Here is a 12,159-nt window from a genome sequence, read left to right as displayed (position 1 = left end):
AGAACTTGTACGAGTCAATAGCCTAATTTACACCGTTTGATACGTATCAAATAGTATCAAATAGTTGACATCACATTTGAGCTAATCAGCCAATGACTAAACCGAATGTACTAGTTACTATTTACTGTTTGATTGACGTCTATTAAATCGGAGTAAACTAGGCCAATTTAGTAAACTTTACTGTACAAGATAATTAATAAATTTTTATACCGGCACGTGTGACGGATCTGTAAATATTTAAGTATATATTTCAATGATTCGCGCTTCTGTTATAAAAAATATCCTGTTCACGTATCCTTCTAATAATCTGGAAAAGAATAGAACAAGGATCCGCAGGCTGTAAAAGATAAATGAAAAATAATTGAAAGAACAGAAATAAATATATACATATATTTATTATATTCGTAATTATTACTAGAGTACTGGATTGTACAATTCCTTGCATCATACAAATCAGAAATGATTTGGATGACGATGGAATGATTGGCAATATGTATAATTAAGATTCTTTGCTACGTAGGGTTTACTCACAATATCTGGAATACTTTTAAAAAAGTAATAGAATAGCCGTGATGTATACATGATTGCTTGTGCTATATATTGCTGTACAATTTATTTCTGGAAGGATAAATAAAGGCAATAATATCGGCGATTCTTGAAAATTCCGCAAGAAAAGAGAATTCGAAAGGCTGCTTATGCTACTTTCTAAATGTACAAATGAAACTGACATTACCACGAGATAAAATTACGAGATAAAGAGCTAAATGGATTTCTCATCTCTTTTTCGTTATTAATGATTCCTCTTAATAGCGATAACATGTTATTTACACAATATTTAAAACAGCACATCATCATCGCTCTCATCCAGCAGGTTTGCAGTATCCAGATTAAGGCCATCCGCCATCAATTGTACTCTCTCCGCTTCAAGCTATAACGGAATCAACAGATTTTTTATCAATTATTCTATATTCTATATTCAGTCTCTAACAAAGCAGAATAAATTAGAAACATCAACTAGAGAAAAATGAATTTTGTCATAAAAACATTTTATGACAATTTAATAATACAGTGATAAATAAGTAACATAAATAATTTATAAAAATATTGTACCTTTGCCTTAGCTATCTTCTTCTTATCCTGAATCTTCTTCAAGCGATAAAATTCTTCTCTTTCAAGCTCATCGAGCTCAGAAATAATGTAGGCTAGAGTCCTCTCGATACGAGGAATGATCACGTGCTCTATAGCATTGACGCGTCGATTTGTGATCTTAATGACCTCGTCGAGGGTAACGAAACTCGTCTGCAGTGACGCCAGCTCTACCAGTAATTTCACCGCCCGCTGATAATTTTTCTTCAGTTTGGCCAGTTGCTGACCACCTCTGGCTAAACCCGCCAGCTCGTAAGTGTCCGTTCCATCCTGATAAGATTCGAATATCGGCAGATTGACACCAGCGACGTTGTCCTTCTTCGAACGTATCTTGATCTGTGCCTTTGTCACATTTTGCAAGACCACCTGATTGAAATCTCCCGTAGCGAATTTCGCCTCGGCCAGAGAGAAGGCAGCCTCCTTCATTACTTCGCCCATCAAAGTCTTGGTCTACAAATAAAACGAACATGAAGCAGGAATACAATTAGACAGATATGTAGGAATTCAGACACCAAGCACAAACGAAGGTAATCATACTTCTATGATTTTGCCCAAGATCATTCTGAAGCGCATTTGCAACGCGTCAGCCTTTTTCTTCAGTAATCCATGCCCCTTTTGAGCTCCAGCTAAGCGGGACTTCATCAACATCTGAGCCCTAGATATAGAAGCGTACAACTTAACTGATATGCAAAATCTCGAAATCAGAATAAAATGCAATAAAACCCATAAACTTATAACTGATTCTTTGAAATATCATCGTTATATTTGAAATAACACAAATGCCACGATGCTATTTATATAATTTGTCTGATACTATTAAATATATATCGTATAAGAAACAAACACGCATTTACGTACGCATTAAATTTCTTTGCAGGTAAAATATTTCAAAGCGATGAGTTTAAAAAGAGAATTAAAAAACTTAAAAAACACTTGAAAGTTCCTCAACAATCGACGAGTTACACCCATTATTGCAATAAGTTTCCAAGTAAAATTTCTTGAAAACAAATGATGACTGACGATATTCAAACGAAATTGTTGAGTTTTTCTAACAATTACAGCGAATTTGTTAAAAGAGAATACTTACCCCCGAGAGGGGAAAATCGGTAATTTATCCTTGCCCGACATTCTCAACCACTGGTCAGCAGACAGGAATGGAATTGATCAGCTGACACGAAAAACCGGAGGTCGTACCCGCCGCGTTCCAATGGCGCGCGATTCAAATTTTAGCTCAAGAATATATTCATTATAATCTTTATTAACTTAAATGCTGCAATATAATTTTTATCTCTTTTTTTAATCAACTGGTAAAAATAATTTTCCATAATTACTGCATATCTTTTCGGTCATCGTTTTAAGTAAACTACGAATAGGTAACAGTAATTAAAACTAATTAAGGAAGAGTATTGCAATTAAGCTGAATATAAAAAACATCTCTATTTATGGTAAAATAATTAATTTAATTAATTTATGGTAAATAAATATATTTCATACTTTTATAACGAAGATAAAAGATATCCTAGTATAATACAATTTGTCCAGGTTCCAGCACCTGTCGTACATTCATGTTAATCCTAGCTTCGGCGATGTAATCTCGCGCTTTACGCCAGTCCTCAAGATTGTACATGGAACTTTCGTGACTGTCCGGTTCATTATCGTCCCAGGGTGTCTTGGAAGCCGGCAAAATTTTCGGTACTCCGTGATACCTCAAACGGGAGCTACCCGACATTATCACCACGTCACCGCTCCGCAGAAACAACGCGTTCGCTGAATCCTCGTGTTTCAATCCGCCAATCAGGAAGATTGCCGTCTGTCCGAAACTTATGGAGAAAAGTGGCGCCATAGCGTTCGCCTCCGAATGATCCGTGTGACCTGCTAAAGTCGAATTCATCCGATAATAATTCACGATCGCTGCCTCTGCCCTAAAATCCTGAAAATCCAGTGCCTTTGCTAAAACGGACGTTAGATCGCACAATTCCGGTGGCATGTCGCTCTTCGAGTTTTCCGAATACAATTTCGTATCCCAATTGTGATGATATCCCAGCGTCGCCCATCGCAGTTTTGGCAAGAGAGCTCTACCCCTCTCCGAAGTCCTAAATCAAATAGAGATTACAGTAATATTAACGCATAGTTTTTAACATAATTATACCTACAGTCAAGGGCGTCCACAGGATTTTTTTCCAGGGGAGGGGAATGATTCAAAATGTCAGAATTAAAATAACATAATTAAAAATTTATAGACCTTTTGGTAGTAAAAGCTTTCTCTCCCGCAACAAGGTAGATAAGCATAAACGTTACATCTGCAATTTGGCATCTTTTTTCTTTATTTTAAGGAAGAACAAATGTTCAATTGTTTGCTAATTCCAGGGAGGAGCAATGTCCAGTCTCCCCCCCCCCCTGCAGACGCCTAGAGTTAGTATAAAAATCATTATCAATATGTGTTTTTACTAGAAAAATTACTATAATTATCCTCTTACTGGAAACATACGTCCCACCATGCTTCATTATCTAAAATGTTGTGAGCGTCTATGTTTAACTTGTACGGTTCCTTAGAGTAATCCTTCAGACATTTTGTGATCCAGTATCGCTGGCCAGCAGATGTGAATGGATTCTGAATAAAGATGAGTCCTGAAAATGATAAAAAAAAATAAGCAATGACCGGACACCAACTATTGTGTGACATCTTATAAAATAATATCGACACAGTATTAAAAACGATGATTCAAGAACCGATCATTGAAATGTTTTACACAAAATTTGCACACCCGGAATGTCCAGTAATTCGTAAATCTTCCATTTTGCTATAGGTTTCAATCCAAAGGTATCAATTTGTTCAGTATCAGTAGTTACACGGGCCGCAATCCGCCTAACCTATAAAGCGTTCTGTAATTAACCTAACCAGAAGAGTGCGTTACTCGCAGGATTACGTACTCTAACATAATTTGGATTTTCCAAGTCAATTACATCGCTGAGATCGGGCGCTGAAGTTCGGCTTTTGTAATATTTAAAACTGTCACGAAACATTTTTTTCAACCATGCAAACCGCCATCGCCATGTTCCCCTGTTGCGTTTGTGCAGCATTTGCAGTGCTAACTGAACTACAGCAATGCATCTTTGACGCTCGACGCTGCGCCTTAACCTCTCCTAATGATTTTGTTTATGACCATATGAAATGAATGGGCTTTAGTTTATCTGTTATCAGCATATCAAAAAGAAGAAAACGAAAAGGACAGTGAGCTGTGTAGAAGTGATAATTTTGTATTCCGAGAAGAAAGAAAAACGAAGCTCGTGCATGACTCCGCGAATTTCGTGTTGTTTCGTTGCTTTTAAAATCCGCAGAAACCTGATGCGATTCGCAAACGGGAAGAATGTGTTGTGCACGAATTGTTGATAGACTATCGACGACGCTGATTATTGTGCTCGACCACACGTGCAGTTTTTGACAATCGATTCAGATCATAATTCTTCGAAGTAATGATTTAATCGAGTAACGAGAACCTCTAGTAATGACGAGACTCATCTAATCCTTCGTGTATGGCAGGACGAGAGGGATATTTCGAATACGTAAACGTAGGCAGTAGGTGTGATAAGTACGAAAATGCACAAATTCGTCGAATTAATCGTAAACAGCGCTTTATTATGGATATTTATGCAAACAATACTAAGCATATTGGTCACGGTTCTCTATGAGTTTTCCATTCCCTGGATCGTTTGGGGCTCCTTGATTGTCATGATTGTGCTGAAATTAGTCCGAGTTTCACCTCCACCCGTTGGCACTGTGCAGGAAGTGCTTGGTGTAAATCCGCTCCTCCTGGTCAAAGATAACTCTGTGTCTGAAAATCATGGTAACGGAGAGAAGTATTGCATGCGAGTGGTGGCTCATCGTGGTGGAGGATATGACTATCCTGAGAACAGTTTGTTGGCATTCCGAAATGTAAAATTATGCATTTTGAAATAACTTTAGTTGTATGCTCCTTTTTTTTAATTTTTAATGGACCAGATTTTGCATTCCAATTTTAGTATTAACTTGATATTAATGCTGTTTAATAATATAAAGAATTAGAATTAATATAAAAAAGATTTAGAGAAAATTTTAATTGAATATTATTTAACAGTAATACTTTGTTATTTTGTGTAACCATTGTGCATCTATAAAATATATATTGCAAAAAATATATCTTTTAATAGATTAGTCATTATTTATTTTTTTTTTCAGAGCAGGGGAAAGGGCTGCAGTGCTATAGAACTTGACTTAAGACTTACAAAAGATAACATTCCGATAATATTTCATGACCCAACAATTGAACGACTTACAGGCCAAACGGGAACAATAAGCGAGATGACGTGGGAGGAATTACAGGAATTTGATATAGCTTATAATCATCCACTTAGGTACAGTTATTTATATCCGAGTCACACAATTTTATATACGTGTATCCTTAACTTAATTGCAATTTGTATAAAATAGTTTTTAAATTTTATTAAATATTTTATGAAGATGCTTTATGATACTTATATACATATATAATATATGTATATTATCAGAGTACTTTAATAAAAAGAAATATTGTTTTACTAAAGGAATAAATTTGCCAATGGCGAGAAAATCGCGCTGTTAGATGATGCTTTACAAGAATGTCTCAAGAGCGAGCAAAGAGTGATTATAGATATAAAAGAGACGAGGACGGATGTGGTGCAAGTTATCCTCGATGCGTACGAGAAGTATCCAAAATTATTTCAAAGAGGCGTCGTATCAAGCTTCAATCCAATCATAATATACATGGTGCGTGTTGAGCATAATTGAACTACTAATTAATATTTTTGAAAAGTATATTTCGTTTATGAATTATTAATTAATTTTGCGTTCAGATTAGAAAAAAAGAGCCACGGATCGTCTCGAGTCTTGCATGGAGGCCATACTTTTTCTCGAGAGTGTCGTACGCCGGCTTGGAAGCGCCCGGCCCGGTACGCTTTCGCAATCCGTTTAAGCATCTGGCAGCTTGTGTCCTGGAAACGTTGTACGAGTGGCTGTTACCGCGCTTCGTTTATTACGTCGTTGGCATATCCGCCGTGCTGTTGCACAAAGACATAATCAATCCGTATGTAATTTTATCTTATTTTGTGCGCGCACGTGGGTACACAGAAATTAAGTAAGACGTAATTTTATTTCAGATACATAGTAGAACAATGGTGCGATCGCGGTATCCGCGTGATGGCGTGGACAGTGAACCGCCCGACGGAGAAAACGCATTTTTCCAAGTTCCTTAAGATTACTTATCTAACTGATACGCTGCATTTGGAAAAAGACATGTAGCATCTCAACCTATAGATATATGTTCAGTAGTTTAAAAAAATTATATCGTATATATCGTGGCATTATACACGTACAAATTTGTCTATTCCTGATTATAATATAAATTATGTTGCAATCAATCATCTAGTCTGATCACAAAATCATCATTTGTATTAGTTTACGTGTAGAATGTAAGGCACTTGTCAGGAACAAAAAATGTACTATCTACTATTTACTATCTCAAATATGTATATATATATATATATGTGTATAATTTTCATTGACTTGAAAATAAATTTATTATACTTTGACAGGAATATAATAAGCTTATACAAACGTGGATATGTATTCATGAATCAACGAGCAGAAAACATTCGATGCATTTAAAATGCTTAAAAGAAGCTTGTATGTAGTGTAGTGTTCGATCTATTCGATGTATCTATCTATGTAATCTATGTAATAGCGATCATCTGACGATAAGATCTCAGTCATCGGTAGTCCGCTGAGCCGTACGGAAGTATTAGAGTCAATTGATTGAATCTGAATTCCGATACTAGTGTAATAAGTCTATACAGAGCATTCCGACATCTCATTTCCATTTTTATATCAACGAATTAGTGGGACAGAAACCCCCACCTCAGTAGCTTTGCGTATCATAGTATTGTAATATTTTAAGTGTAATTTTAAGCATAATTCTTAAGAGTTTTTAGGTACAATTGAAGTTTGGTAATTATATAAAATTTATCAATTTATCTAAACTTTTTTTATATTGACAGTTATAAAATACATCTTTTTTTTATTAATAAAAATTTTTCAAAATAATTTCGTTTATTATTGTACAGATTATGTGTGTACGTGCATGTATATATAAAATAATCTTAACATACTGTACGCCGGTAAACTTTTAGTCTTTCGAAGCGCGAGTGCCGAGAATCACAAACAATAATATTTAACTATTAATATAATTATTATAAATTGTCATTAATATTTCTAGCATGTATAATATGGAATTCAAAACGCAATAGAAATTATAACAGATACCATTCAATGAAAAAAAATTGCGAACAGCGATAAGTATAATAAATCTCGCCAAACGATTGCGGAATGGCGATAAGATTGACCATAGACTTTTATAATAAAAGTCTGTGAGACTGACGTACAATGTGTTGGGCATTACATTTCGCAATGCTGTGCAGTGCTAACTATGTGGCTCATTAGCGCGCGTTTATACGTTTATACTATCTAATAATTACGAAAAATTTTTATATCAAATATTGCTTATGCTTATAATTAATTTACATTATATATCTTTACATGATATGCCTTTTTCGAATAAAGTATAATATTTATCAAAATACCGAATACCACAAAATAATTATAAAATGACATATTTATATGCAGATTAAAAATCAAGTCGATCGAAGGATTAAAAATAAATAAAATTATTACATTAAAATTAGTCAGGAGAGGAAACAAAGAGTAAAAATAATCTAAAGAATTTTAAATGTAGAACGTGTCTAAATGTCCACATTTAAAACAGTCTTCAAACGATTGTAGTAAGTTTACTTTTACGAGATTCCATACCCTCTATAAGGCCGGTTAATAAATCCTCCATTTCCATAGTGGCACGTTTCAGTTTACAATTGTCATTACCGTCGTACGATTCTACAAAAAAAAAATACCATACATAATTATACTATATTAATAAAAAAATATAAATATTAATAAAATATATTATTTCCTACATTTTTCTCTTAGATAATTGCTGATAACTCACCGTCGAGCAAGCAATCGTTAGCGACCATATTTTGCAATCTGTCTAATATATCATTGAGATCTCCTTGAATATTTTGCAGACTACTGTGCTGCGAGTGTTTGCCAGGACGCTGTAGAGAGGACGGCGTATTGTCCCTACCAGTAGGAGACTGAGACGTTATCAGCGACGAGTCCACGTCTGCATTGCTAATTACGTTGATTGCACAGTTATCCTCTTTACAGTCTATATTGCCAGCGGCCAGCCATTGGGAGAAGCCGCTGTTAGCTGGACTCAATTCCCTCTTCCGTGTTCCTAGTAATCAAATCGAGCGCGTGTACTTTTCCGAAATTATTTCTTACGCTTTGTCGAGAGAACATTATGTTTACCTCCGATCCAAGTGCTCAATTCTATGCGATTGCTTTCCGTCATATTGCCAAACCCGGCACTGATAGAGGCCTCCTCGATGCAAGGAAGAGCATTCGTGTTATCTTCCTCTCCTACATGCTCCACACATGACGACACGTTAAAGCTACTCGGTGCCAGTTTGTCTTTCCTGTATCGCAGCCTGGCTCCTTGCTGATTCACGTTTTCTTGCCTGATAATTGGGCTCAACTCGAATTCTAGCGGCAACGCCGCGAGCCTAGAAGACACGGGCAACATCGGGGTGCTTTGCATACGGGTGAGAATCGGCGGCGCTTGATCGATGAATAGATACTTCTGCAAAAAAGATAAATATCAGTGGTTCGATTCTAAAGCGAGCAAGTCCTCGAATTATTTTTACTAATTAATAATAATAATATTTTTATTAATAAATTGACGTACTTTAAGCAGCTTCAGTCGCTGTAATTGAGACTCGATTGTCGCCCTGTGGCGATGCAGCCTTTCCGCTTTCGAGCCTCGTATGTCTACCAGTTCGATTTGCAATTGCCGGTTTTCCTCCTCCAAGTGCGTGATGATACTTTGTAATTCCCTTTGTGGGTCGCTGAGAATCTTTCGCCTAATTGTGCTCCTCAACGAACCGTAATCCGTGCGTCTCGTGTCGTCGCTGTATAACAAATATTACCATTATAAAATACCATGTGTTTATAAAATTAGATTTATCAGTCTACGGCATACCTAACGGCATCTGCAACCGGTTCCTCTAGCATGACCGTTCCGGTAGAGCACAGTCTCAACTTATTCCTGATCAATTCGATGATCAACTTGGTAATTTCACGATGCGAAGACTGAAAAAAAGATTATTGGATATGCACAATGGATTGCGTAATCAAAGTGTTTAAATCAAAATCTAGATCGCAGACCTTCACACAAAATTCACGGATTGGATGCTTCAACTTGTGCTTGTTCGACGTTTTGCCCAAGAGAAAACATTCCTGACACTGATGGTACCCCGCGCATCTCAAACACGTGTACCTTGGACCTCGTATCGGCGTTATTTTACACGAAGAGCATTTGAGATTGTGTACAACTGCAAACAGAAATTGCTCGTTGTTGCACTCAGATCTATAAATTATTTAATTCTGCGTTAATTATTTAATTTTACTTACTGTGTTCCGCAGATTTTATCCGGTTGAATGTTGTTATCCAAGTGAGGAGAGGGGGCTCTTGCATGATCCACGCGGCAAACTCCGCTTCAGTGATTCCGAGGCTACCTTGTGACTATCGAGTATCGAGTAATGTAATATATCGATCTTAATTATTTATTTATTGTGGAGAGTAATCGCAAAATCAATTTTGTGGTTTACCTTTACGAAACAGGCATCTATGTGCGACTGTATTTGCTTGCATCCGTACGTTACATCTTCTCCGAGCGATTCTGTTATTTTGCAAATATTTGTTAATAAAGTGTATAGACCAGCTCGGGACAGACATGCATTATGATCAGCGAGCTGTTGATACAAATATCCATACTTTTCTTGTAGTTTACCACTGCACAATAATACCAATGCAACTTTTACAGAAAATACTAAAATATTTCCAGTCTGTTGTCTGCAATGGTAAACATATTTTTATAATATCGTCATTGTTTATTAAATAGTTTTTTCAAATGGTGATGAATTTAATGGCATGCAAAGATAAAATTTTCTAATTAAATGCATCCCAGTAACACGCTTTTTTAGAATGTATAGTTCATTATGGGACACTTGTATATTACTGCAGATATCTTCAGCTAAGCTAATTGAAGGCAATTAATTAATATTACTGTCTTAGAGATATCAAAAATGTCATTTGCCTAAATATTATTTTTAAACACTTTTTATTTCAGATCGTAACGTTTCAACGTTTCAGATATTAGAATTATCTTCCCCCAAATTTATCTCCATTATTATTATCCCCAAATAATTTTAGGAATTCGATAACAACTAGTGCAAAAGATCTAAGATATTTTTTATGCATCTTAACTTAATACAAAATTAAGGACACTTAAAATTATAACGCAATTGTGAAGACATTATTATTAATTAATAATAAAATATATAAAAATGTGAACTTACTTGTTAAAAGTATTCAGAATATAGCTTGTGGCAAGCTTTGTTGCAGCATTAACATCAAAATTAGAATTACTTTCTTTCTGAGCTGCAAAGTAGATGTCGAACAAGACATCCTCGATTTCGCTTGAATCCAAATTAACACAATTCTCCGTGATTGAAAGTCTGTGACGTTCAAAAACTCCTGCTATTATCTCCAGTTGTACATATCGCACTGCACATACATAAACACATATAGGGAGAACAGTTAAGTTAGGAAGATCCTATTTAATGGGAAAACAGAATGCGAAACCTACTGTTAAGTTCTCTATGTAATATTTGCATCTTCACAGCAATTCTGTAAGATGAGTAACGGATGGAATTACATTCTTGCATGGACCGCATAATATTCTCCATGGTGGAATATCAACAATCCGAGTCATTAGATATTTATCTGTACATTATTTTTCAATTATGTACGTCTAAATCTATAATAGCGATACTTTGTCTTTCAATTATAATAAATCAAGCATACGTTGAAGTTTGGACGTCATGCCTGTGAAAAGGTATGATTATTTCTTGAAAATCGTAGCACATATATTTGCCTATACAATATTTTATGAAACAACATTCACTATTAATCGTGTTAATAAACAATGTCAATGGTAATATTAATATAAACTTTAAGCGTTAGAATTATATGAGAGAAAACACCCACATTGTTAAAAAATATTTCACTTTATAACATACATGTTAAACAATTTCGAAAATAAGTTTCAGTTACAACGACGATTGCCACTGCATAAACAAAAACAATCGGTACACTGTTGATTAAAGAAAATGCCCACCCTCGATGTGAATTTGACAATACAAATAACGTATATCTTAACACGAAGTCGAAGCGAATTCTACCGAGTGTGCTTGGACGAAACAGTGTTAGTACACAAATTCTAGAATAAAGCTTACTCTTTGTCATCTCAACGCTGTTGCATAGTTTAATCGGTTTAAATGTTGATATAAACAAAAAGAACGAGTCAGTTTAAATCATAGACTAAAAGATAACGATAGTAGATAAACAGTGTCGTTTAAGAGGCGAGTACAGAGGCTCCTAGTGGTACTCGGGCGAAACTATCGTTCTTCATTCCAAGATCGTGGTCAAATAACAAAACAAATCGCGCAACAATTATACTTTTCGTAATTCTGGAAGAGGCAATCAGCCTGAGGTATGTAAGACTCCTCTTTCCGATAAATGATAAAAATAAAATTTCGTCGATATTTTGCGCCTGCATTGCATGAGTTTACTGATAAAGATTATAGTGAGTTGTGAAAAGTTTCACTGATAAATATACAGAATGGACCTCGGACTTGAACGAGATCGTTAGGCTCGTTCGATAGTTTCTTGTATGTAACAAAAGCATTGAAAAGTTAAAAATACCACTGTAAAGTGTAAAGAGAGTAATAAATCGTTAACAAAGTATGAGCTACAGGTTTATGAG

General features: G+C 35.4%; 4 protein-coding genes across 4 annotated transcripts; 1 reads left to right on the top strand and 3 right to left on the bottom strand.

Annotated features, from left to right (window-relative positions):
• Positions 1 to 376: 376 nt before the first annotated feature.
• LOC105287731 (V-type proton ATPase subunit D) lies at positions 377 to 2,357 on the bottom strand. The gene is made up of 4 exons (XM_011353462.3): positions 2,234 to 2,357; positions 1,684 to 1,801; positions 1,111 to 1,596; positions 377 to 928 (listed from the first exon to the last, which is right to left on the bottom strand). The coding sequence occupies exons 1-4, from the start codon at positions 2,272 to 2,274 to the stop codon at positions 836 to 838; spliced, it is 738 nt and encodes a 245-aa protein (XP_011351764.1). The 5' UTR covers positions 2,275 to 2,357; the 3' UTR covers positions 377 to 835.
• Positions 2,358 to 2,590: 233 nt separating this feature from the next.
• On the bottom strand, positions 2,591 to 4,258 carry LOC105287733 (nucleic acid dioxygenase ALKBH1). The gene is made up of 4 exons (XM_011353465.3): positions 4,078 to 4,258; positions 3,912 to 4,017; positions 3,624 to 3,774; positions 2,591 to 3,239 (listed from the first exon to the last, which is right to left on the bottom strand). The coding sequence occupies exons 1-4, from the start codon at positions 4,225 to 4,227 to the stop codon at positions 2,666 to 2,668; spliced, it is 981 nt and encodes a 326-aa protein (XP_011351767.2). The 5' UTR covers positions 4,228 to 4,258; the 3' UTR covers positions 2,591 to 2,665.
• Positions 4,259 to 4,714: 456 nt separating this feature from the next.
• On the top strand, positions 4,715 to 7,191 carry LOC105287732 (glycerophosphodiester phosphodiesterase 1). The gene is made up of 5 exons (XM_011353463.3): positions 4,715 to 5,080; positions 5,363 to 5,538; positions 5,728 to 5,929; positions 6,016 to 6,245; positions 6,319 to 7,191. Exons 1-5 carry the CDS (start codon positions 4,745 to 4,747, stop codon positions 6,458 to 6,460), a joined length of 1,086 nt encoding a protein of 361 aa, XP_011351765.1. The 5' UTR covers positions 4,715 to 4,744; the 3' UTR covers positions 6,461 to 7,191.
• On the bottom strand, positions 6,723 to 11,743 carry LOC105287734 (dystrophin). Its single transcript, XM_026969845.1, has 11 exons — positions 11,630 to 11,743; positions 10,981 to 11,219; positions 10,691 to 10,898; positions 9,941 to 10,184; positions 9,743 to 9,854; positions 9,497 to 9,663; positions 9,312 to 9,421; positions 9,018 to 9,240; positions 8,582 to 8,912; positions 8,217 to 8,507; positions 6,723 to 8,104 (listed from the first exon to the last, which is right to left on the bottom strand). Exons 2-11 carry the CDS (start codon positions 11,078 to 11,080, stop codon positions 7,983 to 7,985), a joined length of 1,908 nt encoding a protein of 635 aa, XP_026825646.1. The 5' UTR covers positions 11,081 to 11,219; positions 11,630 to 11,743; the 3' UTR covers positions 6,723 to 7,982.
• Positions 11,744 to 12,159: the final 416 nt, after the last annotated feature.

The sequence above is a fragment of the Ooceraea biroi genome, chromosome 5 (genome assembly GCF_003672135.1).
Source record: "Ooceraea biroi isolate clonal line C1 chromosome 5, Obir_v5.4, whole genome shotgun sequence".
NCBI lineage: Eukaryota > Metazoa > Arthropoda > Insecta > Hymenoptera > Formicidae > Ooceraea > Ooceraea biroi.
Note: the sequence above shows the minus strand (reverse complement) of the source record. Positions and strands in the feature narration are given on the sequence as shown.

Bases quoted from the DNA above. Each gene is read 5' to 3' on its own strand.
- LOC105287731 (XM_011353462.3), bottom strand. From the start codon at position 2,274: ATGTCGGGCAAGGATAAATTACCGATTTTCCCCTCTCGGGG. The intron at 1,802-2,233 runs GTAAGTATTCTC...TTCTATATCTAG, and splicing joins CCGATTTTCCCCTCTCGGGG to GGCTCAGATGTTGATGAAGT. The intron at 1,597-1,683 runs GTATGATTACCT...TTTTATTTGTAG, and splicing joins TCTTGGGCAAAATCATAGAA to ACCAAGACTTTGATGGGCGA.
- LOC105287733 (XM_011353465.3), bottom strand. From the start codon at position 4,227: ATGCTGCACAAACGCAACAGGGGAACATGGCGATGGCGGTTTGCATGG. The intron at 3,775-3,911 runs GTGTGCAAATTT...TATCATTTTCAG, and splicing joins CGAATTACTGGACATTCCGG to GACTCATCTTTATTCAGAAT. The intron at 3,240-3,623 runs GTAAGAGGATAA...TATTTGATTTAG, and splicing joins TGGTGGGACGTATGTTTCCA to GACTTCGGAGAGGGGTAGAG.
- LOC105287732 (XM_011353463.3), top strand. From the start codon at position 4,745: ATGCACAAATTCGTCGAATTAATCGTAAACAGCGCTTTATTATGGATA. The intron at 5,930-6,015 runs GTGCGTGTTGAG...TTTTGCGTTCAG, and splicing joins ATCCAATCATAATATACATG to ATTAGAAAAAAAGAGCCACG. The intron at 6,246-6,318 runs GTATGTAATTTT...ATTTTATTTCAG, and splicing joins CACAAAGACATAATCAATCC to ATACATAGTAGAACAATGGT.
- LOC105287734 (XM_026969845.1), bottom strand. From the start codon at position 11,080: ATGGAGAATATTATGCGGTCCATGCAAGAATGTAATTCCATCCGTTAC. The intron at 9,422-9,496 runs GTCTGCGATCTA...TCTTTTTTTCAG, and splicing joins TCCGTGAATTTTGTGTGAAG to TCTTCGCATCGTGAAATTAC. The intron at 8,508-8,581 runs GTAAACATAATG...TTTGATTACTAG, and splicing joins ATTGAGCACTTGGATCGGAG to GAACACGGAAGAGGGAATTG.